Genomic DNA, 21,433 nt, shown 5'->3' on the forward strand with positions numbered 1-21,433 from the left:
ATATATACATACAAAAATTCAATACAGGTACAAAAGGAAGGGGGATGAACTACAATAATTAAAGAAAAAAGAGAACATATATGGGTAACATATCGGGGGGGGGGGGGGGGAATTAAGAGTAATGAAAAAAGGAGAAAGATAAAAAAATTAAGTCCTGCAAATAAGGCCTGATTTCATGTTGGATGTTAAAATATTTTTTAAAAAATTATTTTAAACAGACTGGTCGTCTATCTTATCTACCAGAAAATTGTTCAGTATTGTCTCATATCTTACCCAGCGTGATCCAACTGTCCAAGCTTCTTTCCCTCAAGATGATTCCCTAGCTCATTATTTCTCTTCTAAGGTTGAATCACTCTGTAGTTCCCCACTTTCTATTTATCCATTATATCTTTTGTAAACTTCTTAGATCTGTTTGGTGGGATTAGCAGTATATTGAATGAAAAAACATAAATGTACTAGATTCCGGAGAGAGCTGTGGTCTTCAGCCTCTGAATGAAGACACGTACTGCGATTTCTGGGATAGACAAGAGTGGGAGAAGCTTAAAAAATGGGGAGAGGGGGAGAGAAGTGGTGGCTGGTAACCTTTGGTAGTTGAAGGTCCCCTACCAGAGTCTACCGTACTTCTCATAAAACTGGAAGCCTGATAGAGATGGAAGAAGCTACTGGGCCAAAATGGTAAAAGGCCCTGGGATCTTGTGTATAATTTGGATCCATATGGGATCCTTCATTATTAACATGCTGGCTCTTAAAATGCATTAATTTGAAAAACTTGATTTGTACATAAACATTAAAATTAATTTCCCATTCTTTCCCTTTCCTTAAAGTACTTTTTTTTAGTACAAGCACAGCAGAATGCAGGACTTTTTTGTTTAAACAGAGGGAGAATCTGAGTATGACATGATGCAGACTAGAAGCATGTCGGCATTATTTATTAATACTGCTAGTTGCTTGTGCAGGCAGGTCTGCCTCCTGAAATCCTGAAGCTGCCTGTGACAGCCATCATTAATCATCCCTCACTGAGTGTCCTGGAGAACCTCTCACAGTAGTGCAGGAGTAGGGTAGGAATTCTCCAAACCACCACTGGCTTTAGATTATGAGCACTAAGAGAGTCTTTGATCACTATCGCAGCAAAATCTTTCACAAATCAAATAAAGCGCTCCAAAACATTCTGTAAAAGGACCTCTGTGTAATAAGCAGAAAAGGTGTTTTTGCTGATATGTTGACTTCTTTGATAAATGACTTATAAAAAATCTATAATGATGATGATGGCTTCCGGTGTCTGGCAGGGCAGGAATGAAAGCAGCTCCGTTATGACTTGGTTCCAATATTTGTGCAAAAAAAGCTTAGGGGTTGATATTTAAAGAGGTTTTACCAGCCAGGAGAGGATCTTTAAATCACTTAAAGGCAATTAAATCAAAATGAGGCAATTAAATCACTTGTGTGGGGTTATCTGCTGATATTCAGTGACACCTAGCACTAGATGCACTAAGGACACCGATTGTGTCCCGACCACTTTGCAACCCGATTCACTACCCTTACTCACATGCAAATGAGGGGGAACGGCATGCAAATGTAGGCAGGCAGCGATTCACTAAAAAAAATTAGGAATATCGACTGGGCTGGCCGATCAAAAAGGAAGTGACTGCTGGGGACCAATCGCTCACGTCCCTGCCAACTCTCCTGTCCCTCAGAAGCAGTATGTAGATGCCATTGGAGTAACTTTTGCCGCCACGACTGTCCTGATCTTGCCGTCCCGACTCTCCTACTCTGCCGCCATTCCCTGCAGTGCGAGCCCATGGTTTTAACCCGCGGGTTTAAAGCGGGGCTGCACCACGGCATGTTCTGTTCTGTATCAGAACACGCCGCAGTGCAGCCCTGCTTTAACCCGCAGGTTAAAACCACAGGCTCACACTGCAGGGAGGGCGGCAGAGAGCAGGAGAGTCGGGGCAGGTTTTGTGTTCTGTTCTGTAACTGCCCTTCTCTCACAGGTAAGCTGGACAGTTCCCCCCCTCCCCTCCCTGTGCGCATGAACCAGCTTTTTAAAAGAGGCTGCAGTGAGTCCCGGTGAAGAAGGGGAGACGAGATTGAGCCCAGCTCAGCCCTCGATCATGTCTGCCTTTGCCTGCCTGGATTACTTTGCCACCCTTTGTTTTGACCTCCCTTGTGCAGGAGAGCGGCGCATGCGCGGATCACATGTACAACCAACAATGATGGTCTATGCATACATTGCGATCGTCTTCAGCGATCCATGGGATCGCTTGTGGGCGTGTGTCTGTTTAGGTAATTTGCATGGGGAGCCTATAGTGGATCGGTTGCCCGGCAAGACTCGGTCACAGATCAGAACCGGATCGTACAGATAAGGGGGCTTTAGTGAATCTAGCCCCTAAGCTGGTTAGTGCTGCTGGCTAACGGTACTAACTATTAAAGCTGTAACCAGCTATTTTGCAGTTGGGGGCTTATGAGGTTAAGTGCCAGCATTTCACACTTAACTGCCTAAGTTAACCAGACTGATAAGTCCCTCTTATCTGTACCATTCACCGCTACGGCCAATTCCAGACTCCGTCCCTTGTACCCTGCTGCATCTTATGCCTGGAACAAACTGCCTATCTTGGTATTCAAAACCATGCTCAAAGCCCTCTTCTTTGATGCTGCTTTCAATTCTTAACTCTAACCCACCTGCTAAGCATCCATATCTGTCTTATTACTCCCCTTGTAATTTCCCACCCGAGCACTGTGTATATATACACTTTTTTGTCCAGATTGTCATTATTAGATTGTAAGCTCTTTCAAGCAGGGACTGTGTCTTCCGTGTTTGGTATACATTCCTGCTTATGCATGGTAGTGCTATAGAAATAATAGTAGTAGTAGTAGAAGACAAATCAGACTATATAAAACTTAATGGAATGGAAGAGTAACCTAATGGTTAGTACAGCAGCCTGAGAACTTGGGGAGCTGGGAGGCCCACGGGAGTGGCCTTTGGTATCTGGGCCAATCGGAATCTTAGGCCCCTCCAAGTGCATTCTAGGATGCATCAGGAAGGAGGTCTAAGAAAGGCCAATCCTATGGGAGGCTCCTTAGGTATCTGACCCAATCAGGGCCTTAGGCCCCTCTCCAATGCATCCTAGGATGCACCGGGAAGGGGAAGGCCCACCATTTTGGAAAAGGCAGGCCTGCCAGCAGGAGGGAGTGGGCTTCCCTCTTGCTGGTTTTCAGTTACAGGTACAAGGTGGGTGTTAGGGGGTTCAGGGAGTGTCAGGGTGGGATGCTGAGGGTTCGGGGGGTGTAGGGGTGGGGTGTTTGGGGGTGTAAGGGTAGGGTGTTGGAAGATCGAGGGGGCCCGGGGCAGGAGGGAGTGGGCATTCCTCCTGCGGATCCCAGATGTGTGTGGGGGAGGGGAGTGTTCCTTGATGCGAACAACAATGGTTGAATCTGTTGCAGGGACAATAAGATGCTTGAGCAGCTGGGCACATGATGGAAGGACATTGTAGATGGTAGGAGTCTGATCAGCAGACAAGACTCTTGTCACATCAAAGGCAGACAAGACACAAATGATGTCATTTAACAGTAGTTCATTTAAATCCAAAAGCAGCTTCTAATGATTTTTTTTTTTTTTAAATCATTGAATTCAGTTGCCAATTGTATTAAGACGTGTTAAGTTTTTACATACTGATATTAGTCTCAAGTTTAAAGAGAATGACACAGAGAGACAAAGTTTGTCCTTGTCCCTGCCTCGCAGTTAACTGTGTGTATCCATCCCCGTGTCATTTTCTAACTTGATGTCCAATGGATTGTGTCAGATTATTAAAAAGGGCTGGTGTTGTATGTGCTGGTCCTCTCATCTGGTTCGAACAAACCATTTTATAATCCCAGATAGTAACATAAGGGTGCTTTCCTAATATAAAAAATGTGCAGCTATACAGTACACTTGCATGAGATTTATATGATGTCCCTTTCTAAATATATATGCATGGAAGACATTTAGAAGTTGTTAGTGTACATGCTAATAACTTAAACTAGCTGAAAATGCATGCATCCGAAAACAGTAAATTTAAAGAGGATAGAACGCCACAGCCATCTTTGAGAAGCATTATAAGATGATCCGTGTATGATTGAAGGGAACAAGTCTTGAAACAGCCATCTGGCGAAACATGATGTCAAGTTGGAAGTTCCCTTTTGAAGCAGTTATTTAAGTTACTCAATTTTAAAAAATATATAAATTTAAAAGTAATATTTATGAAAATATCTTTAAAAAAAACCCCAACGATTTGAAAGGACTGATGAAGATGTCTGGCTAAACAATTTTCAGTATTGCTCGCCATGATCTGTATCTAGCCGCTGAAGTCCTTCAAGTTAAAACTAAACTTATTTGAATACAGTGAGGAATAAGTCATTTCAAGACCGACATGCAACAAATACTCAGAACTTGTCAACTACTTATTTAATTATTCTGAATCAACTTCCGTGTTCCCTCTGCATCAGATAAAACAATGCCAAAAGGATACAGGAACTTCAGGAAGCAGATGCGACTTTTAGCTGGGGCTGATGAGTCTGCTAAGTAACTAGCTGTTGTGCATCAGCCTCTTTAAATCCCACACATGTTGGGGCTGTTTTTTTATGACTTGTCTGGCACATAGTTGCACAATAATAACTTCAAAAATATATTCATCCAATGTCTGGTTAAGAATTTCTCTCAGTAAAATTCATTCCAAGTTAAGGAATGTATTTCTTCTGTATAATATGAAAGAATAGATCCATTTGCTGTGCGATGAGTGTCTAATAGGGAGTTGCAAGAAGAAATAATAGTAGCACAGTATTAATTAAAATACTCAGATTAGAAACCATGCACTTAAAAGATCCTTTGCACATTCTAACACATGCAAACAACTTTTGTCCTTTCTCCGCCAGGAAGGGTAGTTCCAAATGACATGCCATCTATGTTTGAAAGCCGAGTAGGGTGGCTTCTAGTAATGGTTCTAATTTGAGCTGAGAATCCAAAAGAGCAGGAAAGAAAAAAGAAAAGGGGTGAATATTCAACTGGTGATGGTGAGCAATTTTTTAAAACGCTGATAATCGTCAGACTTCAATGCCGGGCCATGTCCAGGCACCAGCATTGAACATCTGGGTCAGCTGTGATACCCAAAGGTTCTTCGGGTATGACATATTCAGTGCTGTATCTGCATGGCCAACCAGACATATTTTGGACTGCTATTTACGTGGTCTTGCTGTCTGGCCAGCCGTGCCACCATCACTTCTGGGACTGCACTGTACAGGGTCCATAGTCCATTAGGCCTTGCTTTATTCTGCATCTTTGCATTTTAAGCAGTTTTTGAATGCATATTGCCCAGGTAGATCATTAAGATCTGAGAATAGGGTGGTGAGTTCACTAGGCTGATACTAGGGCATCCACATTGTCTGTTGTGGGAGTGAAATTGTGGAATGCTCTTTCTGGGCAACTGTGGCTGTGTGCTAACAGACTGGGCTTCAAAAAATGATTGAAGACTCCTCTTTGTGATTGCATTTTTATGCGTTGTCTAGCAGGGAGTTGGTGCACTATATACTTTTATGGCATTGGAGAGACTTAGTCTGTGTTTTTTATATGTTCAGTCTTGTAATCTGTTATTGTATATGGCTGATTGGAAACCACCTAGGTTTAGAGGGTGTATTAAGTTTTGAAATAAATAAAACTGGATCGTTTCAATATGGCCAGTCAGCACTGCCCTATTAATGCCACGGAGTATCTGCAGATGGATAGCTCGGCAGGGTTGAACGGGGAAGGAGCCTTTCCTTCCTAGTTAAACTCTTTTGAATATCGATCCCCAAAACCTACATTCTTCTGAATTTGATACTTGTATGACAGCACCAAAAAAAATCTTCCAACTAGTAATGTGGAGATTCAAATTTCAGTTCTCAGTTGCAGTCAATGGAATATTGCCAGCCTCCAGAATATTGATCCATATGGCTCTGGTCTGTTTCTGTTCCTTCTCTAATGTGTCTGATGGATCTTTTCCAAGTTAGTTATTTTACCTCGTTTATACTGCCTATCAATGGAAGGTAGTCCAAGCAGTTTTATATTCAGGGACTCAAGCATTTTTCCCTATTTGTCCTGGTGGGCTCGCAATCTACCTAACGCCTGTTGGAGCATGTTTGTGTGACGGCGGGCACAGAGCACTTATTTGGTAGGCTGCTGCTCTCTTTAGAGTAGTGTTTTGCAAACTTTGCCAAGACGCAGCGCACTAAATGTGGCTGCGGCTCGAAACATCTGGAAGTGTACGGATGTCTACATGAAGACATCACATGCATGTGTGACATCAATATGTCGACATTTGCGCATGCGCGAAGGCCCTGAGCCGCCAGTGGGGGGGGGGGGTGCTGAAGGGGAAGATGCATGGAGAGGAGAGGCACTGGCGCTAGCTGACTGCCTATAAGGATGTGCCTCTCACCATGAGTGCAGGCAGTCAGCCTCCTCACTGGCGTCTGGCAGCACACTAGTGTGTCTCAGCACACAGTTTGCGATATACTGTTTTAGAGCAGTGGTTCCCAACCCTGTCCTGGAGGACCACCAGGCCAATCGGGTTTTCAGGATAGCCCTAATGAATATGCATGAGAGAGATTTGCATACAATGGAAGTGAGAGGCCTGCAAATCTGCTCCGTGCATATTCATTAGGGCTATCCTGAAAACCCGATTGGCCTGGTGGTCCTCCAGGACAGGGTTGGGAACCACTGCTTTAGACTACAGGTGAGAAAATGAATAAAACACAGACAAAAGCTGGTGTTGCAATCTAATGGATTAGCTTTTCTAAACTGAACATTTTTAATGGGGGTCAGTCACTATTAAGTTTAATGAATAAATTTATGAAATGCACGTTGTAAAAGACAAAGTGTGGTAGCGAAAACAAAGACCTCAGTGACCGTGGGGCTGTTTATAATGAGACACCTATCTTTCATATCCTCCACACCCAACATATTGCTTTAGGAACAAGATGAGCCATTTCTAAGTCCCAGTGCTTTATGTACGGCATGAAACTGACATGCAGATATTTGAAAGGGATAAGGGAGACTTACAAGATCACGAAGGGTATAGAGAAAGTGGAGAGGGACAGATTCTTCAAACTTTCGAAATCTGAAAGAACGAGAGGGCATTCGGCAAAACTAAAAGGGGACAGATTCAGAACCAACACTAGGAAGTTCTTCTTCACCCAACGGTGGTGGACACATGGAACGCGCTTCCAGAGGGCGTGACAGGACAAGGTACGGTATTGGAGTTCAAGAAGGGATTGGACAATTTTCTGAAGGAAAAGGGGATAGGATGGTATAGATAGAGGGTTACTAGACAGGTCTTAGACCTGGTGGGCTGCCACGTGAGCGGGCTGCTGGGCAGGATGGACCTCTGGTCTGACCCAGCAGAGGCACTTCTTATGTTCTTATGAATGCAATGGAGGGAAGTATTTTTCAAAGAAAGCTCAAGATAAAGGAGTTATGATATGTGACAGAATAGCATAGACTCTGGAACAGCATTGAAATGTACCTTTTCATAGACAGGATAGTTAAATCCATGGTAGAGGCATAAACAGTTCTGTTGCATTGAAATGTATCTCTTTGTAGACAGGACAGTTAAATCCTTGGAACGGTCCCCCACTGAGTTGTGGTAGAGGCATAAACAGTTCTGTTCTTTAAGAAACCCGTTAGACAAGCATAGAGGATCCCTAGTGATTAAGAAGTTGAAGTAACCTCTAAGATAAATGAGGTTATATGATATTAAAACATGAAGGCACAATGAACAGACCAAACAGGCTTTGAAGTCCTTTTCTTTGCAACAACAGTACAAAGTCCCTTGGAATAGGTACGGAAAAGGGTGACTAATATGATAAAGGGGATGGAGCAACTCCCCTATACAAAAAGGCTAAAGAAATTGGGGCTGTTCAGCTTGGAGAAGAGATGGCTGAGGGGAGATATACTAGTGATCCATAAAATCCTGAAAGGAGTGAAACAGGTAAACCTAAATCAATTATTTACACTATCGACAAGTGCATTTAAAACAAATAGGAGAAAATAATTTTTCTTTCAGTGCTTAATCACATAGATGATGGGCAGTTAAAGGCATGCAGCGTCCATTCACTCTGCCCTGCAAGATAAACTCGTGACATATGGTATAACATATGTATACTGTACTTGATTTTGATCTGATATTTTCAGGGCTCAGACTGTTGAAGTCTGCTCGGCACTTGCTTATTTCCCAGCTACTGGAGTTGCCATTGAAGCCCCATTCCAGCCCATCCAAGTCTGTCTAACCATAATTGGGGCACAGACCATAGAAGCCTGGAGCAATATTAATGTTGCTCCAGAGTCTGTCCTGGAATTATTTGCCAGCAGATATGATAAAAGTAGCTGGTGTAGCTGGGTTTATAAAAAGTTTGGATAAATTCCTAGAGGAAAAGTCTATAAATATTTATTAAGGTTGTCTTCGGGAAAGCCACTACTTATCCCTGGTGCTTGGTAGTATGGAATTTTGCTACTACTTTTGAGATCCTGCTAGTTACTTGTGACCCAAACAGCTGAGTGGCAGGAGAAATCCTGAAGCCAGCTTAGGTGAGTCCTGCTGGCCGAGCTGTTCGGGGATTCCCCTGCCGCTGAGTTGGCAGGGAGAGCAGGAGCTGCAGCCTTTTTTTTTTTTTTGTGCACTTGTAGGAAGGAGGAGGAACTGTGCCTAGTAGGCACAGTTCCTCCTCCCTTTTACCAGCGATGCTCTGCACAAAAAGCATGCATATAATTTGCATGCTTTTGTGCTGAGCATCACCAGTAAAAAAAAAAAAAATAAAATTGCTCCCACATGCATCTGGGCCTATGTCTGAAAGGTTTTCACTATCTGGAACTGGGGTTGACGGCAGTTAAAGAATAGAATGGGAATGGTGGTTGAAGTGAATTGGGGTGGAGATGGAGGTAGATATGGAGAGGGATAGGGATATGATGTATTCCGGAAAGGCATTTAAGATCTGGTGTTAAATGATCATAATAATTACAAGTCAAAGATCTTGATGCTTTTTTAGAGTGTGTTTCTGTTTCTCTCTATGCTTATTTTTATCTCTATTTTGTTTACTTTAATTATTATTTTAATTCTATCTTTAAATTATTTATTTATTACTTGTTGGAATATTTCATTTCTATCTCTATCTCTACCTTTGTCTTTTTATTTTTATTTTTCATACTGTTTCTTCAGGTACTTTAGTTAGATTGTAAACCTTTGGGACAGTTGGGGAATTTCCAAGTACCTATCTTATTTATTTAGTTTTTATTTATTGTATCTTTAATGCATCATTTTTGTAAACCGCTTAGAAACCTCACGGGTATTAGCGGTATATAAGAATTAAATTAAATTATAAAAAAAAATTAAAAAATTAAATCTCATGTCTTCTGACTCAAAAGAATGCAGTAGAATCGTTACGTAAAGAGGAAAACTGCTGAAGAGGATCCTGCTAGTTACTTGTGACCCAGATTGGGCACTGTTAGAAGCAGGAAGCTGGTTTTGATGGACCTTTGGTCTGACCTACATAGTATGGCAATATTTATGTATATATCTCACATCCATAACAGTGTTGTACTGTGAACGTGAAGGCAGATGCTTTTCGAACGCAGGTAAGGCTAGTCTTAGTTAGGGCACTGGTCTTTGACCTAAGGGCCACCACAGGAGCGGACTGCTGGGCACGATGGACCACTGGTCTGACCCAGCAACGGCAATTCTTAGGTTCTTATGTATTATCTACAAAACATTGATGGTTGGTGTATGCTTGAAAGCAGTGTTACTTCCTACCAGCTTAGGATCGTTACGTGAAGAGGAAATCAGGAAGGTGCTGCAGAAGGTGAACAATTCTAGTAGGGCACTGTTATGGTGAGGCCCTGAAGAGAGAGGTGCTGGCACAAAACGAAAGTGAAGGTCATACAGTACTAGTGCATCACTGCCTCCTAAGAAAAGTTGTGACGCTTGAGAGCAAACAGCAAGATGTTCAAACTTGTGTGATCCCTTATGCTGTGTCTGCTCATTGCAAGATATTGCTCCTTGTGATTTTGGGCAAGTCACTTAACCCTCCAATCCCTCAGCCACAAACTTAAATTGTAAGTCTTCTGGAGAGAGGAAATATGTACCATATTTGAATGCACTTTGAGCTGCTACTGTGAAAGGGGAGGACTAGAGCCAAATAAATACATGATAGGTCTGTCTTTTATGTTTAAATGATTTTTATTATTCCAGCAGTAAGAAGCAAATACAAACAGTAGTACCATTCAGGAAATAACATTTTCAACAATATAATCAGTTCCCCTCCCATCCCCCCCTCCCCAAGAATCCATGGCCAGTCCAACAGCTGAGAGTGGGAATAAAATCTTAAAGATTCAAAAGTCTACTGTGAGCACGCGGTGTGAGGTCCTGCCAGAAGTGCTCCCACACCTGACAAAATTTGCGACCCGGGCCAAGAGTCAAGTCTCCCACCATGCGTCTCTCCAGTGTTGCGTGCACTATCATTAGGGATCTCCATTGTGCATATGACGGGGGATCATGGGTTGGTGAGGATGGCTTTTTTTTCCCATCAAAAGGGCTCTGGAGATAAATGCTGACATTCCCCTGGGTTTGGGCGAGGCTATATTATAAAATCCAAATAACGCCCTCGGTTGCGGAAGCCATCGCCATCCCCAAAGCGATGTGGTATATAGGCCCAGATGTATCCAAAACTGTTGGATTGCGGGGCAGGCCCAAAACATGTGACTCAAAGATGCGTGAGCCTGATTGCATTTCGGGCAAGAATGTGACGCAGTAATTCCCATCCGGGCTGCACGTTCCAGTGGAATGTAAAGTCTAAGAACAATTTTCAATTGCATTTCCCAGTGAGTAATATTGGGTGACACCTTCTGAATGTTCTTCAGGACCCTTTGTAACTGTTGAGCAGTCAACTGGCAATGCAAGTCCTCAGCCCACGCTGTCGCTAATATATCCAGATTCGTACTTGGTTGGCAATCCCGGATCCCCACAATATGAAATCGTAGAGGAATCCTCTGTTGTGCTGAAAGGCGGAAGAGTTCCGAAAGTGCCTCCCTGCAGACTTCAGTAAGGGCAGCCACTGGGAGGGACTGAACATAGTGACGGATCTGGTAATAGGCGAAGAGATCATTAGCCTGTAGGTCAAAAGTCCGTTGCAGTAGGTCTGTCTTTTAATTGAGTGGCTAGATCAGAATGCCACCCACTGGTGTATAGCACCAAACACATTGATTTTGCATTGAATTAGGACCTTGTGTCGTTCTTGCAAAGCATTTTATAGTCCAACATAATACAAGTGTGCTCCTAATATGGGGGGTGTAGCAAAGCAATACATAACATAACATCGTACTTATAAACCGCGTAACCGTAAGTTAAATACGGTTAACAAGAGATTAATAATAAAATGACATAAGAAACATATAAATTAATTCACCAGGTACTTTGAAAAAAGGTAAGTTTTCAATTGAGTTCTAAAATGTTTGTAAGAACAAGCGCTGCTCAACAAAGGTCGAAATTCCTACTAATTCAAAGAAATACCAATAGCTATGTCTACTCACAGGGAGAGTAGGCAGTGTTCAGATAGCCTGTGTAACCAAGTAAATGCCTTTTAAAAATTGTCCTCGGGAGTATATGTGTGTGAAACAAAGATGAGGGTTTAAAAGTACGATGTCTGATTCCGCATTTTGGGAGATCATTGTGGGAGGGGAGGTGTTCGAATTTTGGTTATTAAACTCCCCTAAGCAGGCATTCTAGGGCCTGAAAGTTAAGTGAAGATAGAAGATACAAGGTTGAAGGCTTGCTTGGGGTGCCGTACACTCTCACACCAGCCCTGCCCAATTTTAGAGCAGCAACAGCTGTCATTAATCTGGAACATTGACTTCTGCATCCAGAGCACATGGGTTTAGATACAGACATACAAACTGAGTATAGGAATCCTTAATATGTACTTTTCTTTTGAGGGGGGAGGGGATGACCTTGCATAACATCAGAACTCAAATCTGCAAAATGTCATTTAATCATCATTAAACTGAGTTTAAACATTATTATTACACATAATAACAAGGAAATGATATTACAGGCAAATCAAAAAGAAATAAAATTTCTAATTACACTATAACCTCTAGTCCACATCATGGGAGAGTAACCTGATCAGCAAGGAAATTAAAACATAACCACGATTAAACATTCAACTATCAATGGTGCTTAAATATTTCACTGAACTCCTATTCAAGTATTTTTTAGAGAAGCATTCAGACAAGATTTAAATCAATCTGATATTACTCATATATTCTGAATGTTCTAGATCTTCTGTTAGCAGTCGGTGGAAATTTTAAAGCTTAATGGTATTTATATGATTTTATTTAGGAGTGAATGTTTTTTTGTAAAAGTAAATGTCCCTTGCTGTTTATATGGGCTAGGTCTATACTATCTAATAATGGAATTCTTTTTTTACATTTGTTTTATTTTATTTTACTCTTATTATATTTTGTAAACCGCTTGGACCAGGAAAATGAACGAGCGGTATAAGTCTAATAAACCATAACCATAAACCATAAATGGAAATTACTTATTAGCTTCATGCAATTGCAAAAAGTGTTCAAGCTGTACTGAATTCCAAAATATATATTCACAATCTTTAAGGGCTCCTTTTACTAAGCTGTGATAGTGGTTTTAACGTGTGCTGAATTGCTGCGCACGCTAGACCTTAGCGCCAGCATTGAGCTGGCGTTAGTTCTAGCCGCGTAGCGTGGGTTTAGCTTGTACTGAAATCCTGCATGCGCCAAAAACGCTATCGCAGCTTAGTAAAAGGAGCCCCAAATTTCAAGATACATTTACATGGAAACTTAAGATAGAATGTAGCTTCCAAGGCTCTAGGTTTCCGATCCCGAAAAGCTTTCCTTTTCAACTGAGTTGCCCTGATGACATCTGGAAAAATTAAAACTCTTTCGCCATAGAATTTAATCATTATTTTTCAAGGACTGTAGTGAAGGGGAAGCTTTTAAAATTTAAGTAATTTCCTAAATCCATACTGTGAAAATCGTAATCTCTTTTTGTCATATTCCAATTTCATACTCATTCACAGACTCTGTATTTTGGTGTTGTTTTCACAGGTGTCCTCCATGAAGCCTCTCGTAGTTCTTTGAGGAGCTTTTTTGTAAAGCTTCTGGAGTCAGTTTCTGAACAGAAGAGAAATTCTGGATTTCAAGATGCTCATAAAGGAATATCGGATCCCTCTTCCAATGAGCTTAGAAGAGTATCGGATTGCCCAGCTATATATGATACAGGTTAGTAATGATTTAAATGCGTTGTGTGTTGTGCAGTTAGGAAGACCAGAAGAAGGCACGAGAGCAAAGTATTTTCACTTGCAAATGATTTACTGGGAAAGATACTGTGAACAGAAACGTGGGTCTTGCCATGTATGAATTTGTTCTTGTGAGCTTATTGTGCCACCCTGTTTATTTATTTTTTTTTTTTGCCACAAATGCTCTGTGTATCAAGATCCTTGTAGTTACAGCCTTTCTTAGATGTGGGAACTTGAGTCGGACAGCCTGTGCCAAGCTAATACAATGACATGTTAGATGACCTACACAGCCATTCACATCACTGCTGGAGCTGGAGAAAACTGGAATGTTATCATCGGACTGTCAGAAAGAAGCTGAGGCTGTCTGTGAACTTTCAAGAGCACATGAGATGTCTAGATCATACGAAATAGAACTCAGTGTATGTTAAAAATCATGATGCATACTGGATTAATATATTCAGCTGAAAAATCTAACATCCAATAGAGGGAGGAAACAAAGCAGTAAAATGTGAGAACATTTCAACCCCTCCCCTTCTTCCCAGCACCTGCTCCAGTATTCTTCACACATCCTTTTTCTGGCTGCTGTCCCACTCCTCAGAGATCTTTATTTTAATGAGGAGAAATCCCCAGTTGGCATTCTAATTTCTTTCATGACCTGACTGAAAAGTGTGTTTTGTGGCATGATTTAAAATAAACGAGGAACATTTATTTTTGGGCAGTGCTACCCACCATATCAGCTATCAAGAGCATCAGGAAGGAAGTAGGTTGTGGAATCTAGTGGTGGGCCAGTCCAATCCTTATGTTTCCCCATTGGATTCGATTTTCAGGATACCTACAGTGAATATCCATATCTGGGGTATCTTGGAAGCCACTTAATTTCCATAGTTCATTCACCCTGAAAACTAAACACCTGAGGACTAAATTTAGGAAAATAGTTGCTTTTCTGAGCAAATGTTATTGAGGCATTTATGAACCAATGCCCATTGGACTTGTGCTAGTTCAAACTTGTTTATTTGCAAACATTTATAAGTTATCATTGTGGGAGCAACCCACTCATGGCAGCATAGACATCCTAAAATAATAAAGCTTTAAGCCTCTTTCCAAACCACAAAATATACTGCTTTTCCTAAAGAGGTGGTAGTTACGTATTTCCATGATAGGTCCATACACTAAAAATGCTCGTGACTGGGAGGAGACCAACTTCACTTCCTCTGATAGAGATACCCTCAACAAATTCTTCTCCTTTGATCAAAATGATCAAACTAGGTGATTAATCTTGAGCTGGGTCTTTTGAATAACTAGGACCCTTAGTGTACACAACCCAAAACATCCGCAAACACTTTAAATCTCTGCCTGTTCCTACTCCCCATTGTAAACAATGGAGTGCTTTCTAATGAGATGTGATCAGAATATCAACAACCACTGATCAACTAAGCAGGCAAATTCTGGACCACTGGTAACACCCTCAAAAGTTTATAACTACAGGCAGTCCATATGTTTTTGGTGACTGGCTGATTTTAGAAAGAAGTTTCCAAGGAATAAATTAGGGAGAGGGTAAACTCTCATCCCCCACCAAAAAAAAAACAAACAACCCCCAAAACACATTAAGCTTACTAACATACTTCTAAAGGTAGTTTTTTAATAAATGTGTTACGAAGGAATATATTTTGTTAGCGTGGAGGGTTTTTTCAGAGCAAATGAGAATAACGTAGTGGGCAGACGATGGGCTGTAGCCCTTTTCTGCCGTCATCTTCTATGTTTCTATGTAACGTCTGTCTGGGATCATTTAGGTACAGGAGTGCCTGTCTGTCTGGAAGCAGTTGGGATAGGATTGAACATGTTCTCAAGGACTCTTCCAGCCCCTCTTGTATTATGATTTTGTGTATTGACTTGATTTTGTGTTTCAGTTTGAGATTAATTGGCTTGCTTTCATTTTAATCAAATTTTATACACAAGACACTTTGGGAACAGCTGTATGACACCTCTAAACCAATTTCCTATAGTAAATGTATGCCCCCATCCATAAAAGAATTAATTAAAATATGAAAAACATACCTGTACCTGTAGTTATAAACTGGGTTAAACCTTGCTGATTAGGCCAGGAGCATATACTCAGCAGCACTCTCTGGTTAATATCTATTCTGATGCTGCAGAACTCTGAGGTTAATGTTAGAGCAGTCTGGAGGTGGAAATGGGAGTCCTCTAGGCACCATTGATATTCAGCAGTGGTACCCAGATAGACACCCATTTTATTAAAGCAGCCCTTGCTTAACAGAGTAGCTATCTGGGTGCTGCCATTGAATATCAGTGGGGGTAAGCAAAAGGAAGAGAATAAGAGATAGAACTAGACCAAAGGGGAGGAGGCAGATGCTCACCTGAGGAAGAGCAGAGGGAAGAGAGACTTGAGAGAGGGAGAGACTAAAGAACTAAAGAAAAAGGGAAGAAAAGGGAGATGCCAGACCCCTACGAATCTCAACGATCACTACGCTCTTCTCAACAATATCTTCTTGCAGTTCCTTCTGTCCATCAGTTGTTCTATGATACAGCCCGCAAAACTATCTTCTCAGTAGTCGCCCCCACACTATGGAACACCCTACCTTTGCCCCTAAGACAAGAAACTATTCTCAACAACTTTAAATCTAACCTTAAAACCTTTCTCTTTAAGAGAAATTTTCCCTAGGACTTTCAATTCATGAGACTATCCCTTTTGTTCTTTCCATCCCCTTTGCTTTTTAATTTCATGCAATGTATCCTACCTGCTTCCCTAATGTAGCATGTCTTTGTCTATAATGTTCATGTTGTCTGTTTTTCCCCCATTTTTATATTTTAACGTACTTTTTATATTTGTAATATTATAAACCGCTTTGTTTTTAAAAGCGGTATATCAAGAATAAATAAACTTGAAACTTGAGGAGAGAGTGAGAAAAAAAAAAGTAAAGACCTAGAACAAAGGTGAAGAGAGGAGACGGGGATAGATACTGGATCTGAGGAAGGAATAAGCAGAGAGACCTGGGAGGTGGAAGAAAGGGGGCAGATGCTGGACTAGAGAGATACTGGAAGGAAGAGAGAGAGACTGAGCCAAGAAGAGAAGAGGATAGAGCTATGCTAGATCATAGAGTGGTGGTCAGGGGTGAGAGTGTAGGAGAAAGGGAAGAGAGGAAAGAAACTGGACAAGGGAAGGGATGAGGACACAAAAGAGATCCTCGGTGCGGGTGGAGCATAAGGATAGGTACTAGTGCTGCCCGATTCAGGAAAAAAAATTTGATTCGATTCAGCCTATTGAATCGATTTTTCGATTCAATTTTCTTGCCCAATTGGGTGTTTTTTTCCAAACATCCTGGTGGGTTTATTTTATAGCCTCTTCACCCCTTTTGCCCTCTCCTACCCACACTGGTCAGGTGGTGTAAACAAAATAAACAAAAAATACTTTTCCTCTCTCTGTTAAATCCTAGCTCACGTTCGCGGTCTAAAACCAGCTCTGGAAGGATACACATTTCAAATCTGATATATTGTAATCGCAAAACAGAAAATAAAATTATTTTTACTACCTTTTGTTGTCTGGTCATTTTTCAAATCTTGTTGGTCTGGTTGTCTTCTGATCAGGCTCTCCTTCTTTCTTCTTTCTCCGTGCTATCCATCCATTTTCCATCTCTGTCCTCCCCTTCTGTTTCCCTTTTCTCCTCCGGAGGTCTGGCATCTTTCCTTTTTTTCATTTCCATCCCCCCGCAGCTGCAGCGATGGACCCCACCATCCACAGATCCACCATCTCTCCTTTTCTCATCTACCCTTTCATCCAGCATCTCTTTTCTGTGTCCCTATTCTCCTCTCCAGTACTGTCCCCCTTGTGTCCCTGTTCCTATGCTCCCTCCATGCCCAGCATCTTATCTCTCTCCATATCCAGCTTCTTCTTTCTCTCTTCCTTACCTCCTGTATCCCCTTCCCCAGGTATAGGCTTTCTCCTACTATCTCTCCTGCCATCCTGCACCCTGCCCACCTACTTTGGAGCAGTATCTGTCCCTCTTGTACCCTTCCCCTTGTGGTCTTGCATTTCTTCTCCCTCCCTCCTGTAGTCCAGCTCCTCTCCTTTGTTTTCCTCCCCCTCTTTTTGGTTTGGTCTCTCTCTTCCCTTCATTTCACCCCAGGTCTGGCATCTCCCCTCCCCTCTCTTACTCCTTCCTCTTCCTCCCTCTGCACAGGCCTGCCTCCCTGCTGTGAAGACCTGCTCCCTGCCGCAAAGACCTGTTCCCCCCACGAAGGCCTGCTCCCCCCCGCCGCGAAGGCACTCTTTCTCCTCCTCCCCTACATGAAGACCTGTTCCTCCCACGAAGGCCTGCTCCCCCCACCGCGAAGGCACTCTTTCTTCTCCTCTCCGCCGCGAACAAATGCCTGCTCCCCCTGCAAGCCTGCACCTTCCCTGCTCTTACCTCCTTAAGTCTAATACTGCAGCCTGCAGGTTCGCTGTTATTACAGCGATCCCTGCAGCTGCCCGTCGTCCTCAGCGGTACGTTCTCTCTGCCACGATCCTGCCCCTGACATCAGAGCAGGGGCAGGATGTAGCAGAGAGAACGTGCCACTGAGGACAACAGGCAGCTGCAGGGATCGTTATAACACCAGCGAGCCTGCAGGCTGCCATATTAGCCCTAAAGAGGTAAGAGCGGGGAGCAACAGTGGGCAAGCTGGGGGAGGCCTTTCTGACTGACCCTCCCCCCTCAAGCAGGAGCAGCAGCGGACGGCCAGCAAGAGGCAGCGCTGCAGCTTCTGCTTTAAGAAGGCACAGTGGAAAGGGTCAGTCATTGAATCGGGAGGCCGATTTTTTTAAAAAAATTGAATCGATTTGAATCGGGCAGCACTAATAGGTACATATGGGCAATTCTGGACACAAGGGGAGGAATAGGGACACAGGAAGATGCTGGATAAAGAAAGATAAGAACACAGAGGGTAGATGAGAGAGGATAGGGACACTGAGAAGGCAGATACTGAACATGGAGGAGGAGAGGGACAGCACAGAGGGGAAGACACTGGACATAATGGATAGAGATGCAGAGGAAATGTAGATGGTTATAGAAGAGACCCTAGGACCAGAGTTAATTAAAAAAAAAAATAAATAGAGAAAAGCTTTCCGTGCTCCTGCCCCACGCTGAGCCCCTCTGAATGACTAATGCGAGTTCTTGCGGTCCAGTAGTGTACTGGGCAGGAGTGAGCTTTTTGTGCTCCTGCCTGGCGCTGAGCCACTTGCTGAATAGCTGGTACTCGTGAGAACTGTCAGCAGCCATTCAGGGAGTGGCTCAGGGCTGGGCAGGAGAGCAAAAAGCTTGCTCATGCCCGGTATACTGCCAGGCTGAGAGAACTCGAGGCAGCCATTCAGGGAGGGGCTCAGCGCGGGGCAGGAGTGCGTAAAGTTCACTCCTGCCTGGAACACCACTGGACCACTAAGGATTCAAAAAGGTACATGGGGGGAGGGAGGTAAAAAAAATTGTCAGTCGGCCAGGTTAGGAAACAGGAGGGATCCCTCCTGTCCCGGTCTACCATTGGACCACCAGGTCATATGGCAGGCTCGGTGAAGGCCTGCAGGACATTGGGAGAGAGAGGGGGGGGCAGAGTACAGGGCAGGGAAGTGGGACAGGGTGCAGAGCTTGACAGGGAGTGAGGGGGACTGGATGCAGATCCGGGCAGGGCACATGAATATTAACACCCCGCCCCTTCCCCCATCTTATATTCAAGTCAACCTTTTTTCCTCCTCTTTTTGGGGGAAAAGGGTACCTCGACTTATACTCAGATCATCTTATATTTGAGTATACAGTCAAACCTTGCTTTGCGAGCATAATTCGTTCCAGAAGCATGCTTGTAATCCAAAGCACTCGTATATCAAAGTGAATTTCCCCTTGAGAAGTAATGGAAACTCAGACAATTCGTTCCACAACCCAAAAACTTTAATGCAAAATACTATACGTACTTGTATTGCAAGACCTCGCTCATTTAGAACAGTTACTACACTCCTGCAGCGTCAGAGAGAAAAGAACCATCGGCTCAGTTGTGACAATGTGACGCGTGTATACTGTATATACTCGTATTGCAAGACCTCACTCGTTTAGAACAGTCACTACACTCTTGCAGCGTCAGAGACAGAAGAACCATCGGCTCAGTTGTGATGATGTGACGCATGTATACTGTATGCACTCGTATCGCAAGACCTCGCTCGTTTAGAACAGTCACTACACTCCCGCAGCGTCAGAGAGAGAACCATCGGTTCAGTTGTGATGACGTGACGCGTGTATACTGTATGTACTCGTATCGCAAGACCTCGCTCGTTTAGAACAGTCACTACACTCCCGCAGCGTCAGAGAGAGAAGAACCATCGGCTCAGTTGTGATGATGTGACGCGTGTATACTGTATGTACTCGTATCGCAAGACATTGCTTGTAAATCGAGTTGAAATTTAATAAAATGTTTAACTTGTCTTGCAAAACACTTGCAAACCAAGTTACTTACAATCCAAGGTTTTACTGTATACAGAAAGTCAGTTATGGGAAATGTGCAACTCTGATATCTTGCACTTCAGTTTCTATTACTGTGACAGGTTTTCTGCATAGGTCTGGAATGTGTTTGCTTTACGCATGGATTTGTTTACTGAACTTCTGAAAGGGTGTTTAATCTTGGGAGAAGTGATGTTTTAGGGGACCCACAGATGGTCTCCTGCTGAATATTGTGCCTTAAAAGAGATTAATGCTATGGTTAAAAACATTATTTTTTTAAAGCTCTCTTCAAAGCAATAAACAAGTGCAGTGGAATATTTAAAGGGACAAAGAGAGGGAGCAAAAGAATCCAGTATGCTCAGTTATTACTGCTTCAAGGAAATATATGAATAAACTTGCTTTTGTGATTTCCCCTATTTTAAGATTCATGCAAGTATAAAGAAAATTGACTTTTGGAAATATTTCTGTTGGGATTCATGTGTTCTTTTTGGTTTTTAAGCTTGAATCCTTTCTCGCCATTCATCCTAAAGTTCTCAGAAGTTGATATAAACCTTCCTGACAAAGTTAGGGCTAGATTGCAACAAAAGTATTGAAATACTGTTCAAACCTCCCAGGTTTTGCCTTTTTTTCCCTCTTAGTTTGGGCAGACTTGTCAGCTACAAGGATGAGATCTTTGCCAACCTATCCTGTAATTTAAATGCATTGCCACATTATATTAAGCAGGAAAAAAATTACATAGGAAGCAACTGAAAATGATTTCATTTTGGGAAGCGTTTGCCTACTAAAGGCTTAGGGGTTATTTTTTATGGTTTTAAATGTTTAATGTTTGCAATATTAATGTTAAACCATTTTGTTTGTCATTATTTAGGATTATCTTGTAGTCTGCTTTAAAAAAGGCAGTTGCTGGATTGACAGATTAGAACTAGTTTTAAATAGGTACATAATTCCATTCAGGGGTGGGTTGTCCATCTCCTGTGTCTTGTTTTTGGTTTTATCTTGCTGACTCACATAAGCTGATATTGGATCCTCTTCTCTTCAGCCATTTTCATGTTTTCATGAGCTGAATTTCTTCATGGCCCAAATAGATTTTTTTTTTTTTTTTTAAAACCACCCAAACAGTGCTCAGAGGAAGAAATTGACAGTATTAACTGGAAAGAAACAATCACACTACACTTCTCCCTCCGTATTCGTGGTTTCAGCAATCGCGGTTTCAGTTAATCATGGTTTTTAGCTTGCTGGTTCCTCCCCCCAAATTACATCAGCTTGCATAAAGAAATCGCTGATTCTAAGCGTTTACAGAGAAAATCGCTGATTCCCAGTAGTTTCTTCACCTCTCCTTCAGGCACAGGCCAGGTCTCCCACCATGTTATTTGCGGTTTCACCATATTCACGATAGTTTTTAATATAAAACAGCGAATAACATATGTAAAAGTTATGTGCGTTTTTTCTGTATTTGCAGTTCTGTTAATCCCCTATCACAGCGAATACGGAGGGAGAAGTGTAGTTACATAGAGCATTGATAGTCAATAAGTATATGGTGTTCTTCGATAAAACAAAGTTAAATTAAATTCAGCAGAGCACCTTATAATTTGAACTTTCAGAAGTGCATCTGTCTTCCTTGGAGGTAAAGAGCC

The 21,433-nt window shown here is 42.3% G+C and overlaps 1 protein-coding gene across 7 annotated transcripts in view; it reads left to right on the forward strand.

The window, feature by feature from the left end:
• The window catches only part of PITPNM2 (phosphatidylinositol transfer protein membrane associated 2), a 489,035-nt gene that overhangs the window by 197,551 nt on the left and 270,051 nt on the right, over positions 1-21,433 (forward strand). For all 7 annotated transcript variants that reach the window (XM_033953942.1, XM_033953939.1, XM_033953943.1 and 4 more), the window contains exon 2: positions 13,136-13,309. In XM_033953942.1, coding sequence (XP_033809833.1) covers positions 13,232-13,309 — 78 coding nt within the window. In that variant the 5' untranslated portion in view covers positions 13,136-13,231. The remainder of the gene's footprint in view (positions 1-13,135; positions 13,310-21,433) is intronic.

The sequence above is a fragment of the Geotrypetes seraphini genome, chromosome 8, assembly GCF_902459505.1.
Source record: "Geotrypetes seraphini chromosome 8, aGeoSer1.1, whole genome shotgun sequence".
NCBI classification, from domain to species: domain Eukaryota; kingdom Metazoa; phylum Chordata; class Amphibia; order Gymnophiona; family Dermophiidae; genus Geotrypetes; species Geotrypetes seraphini.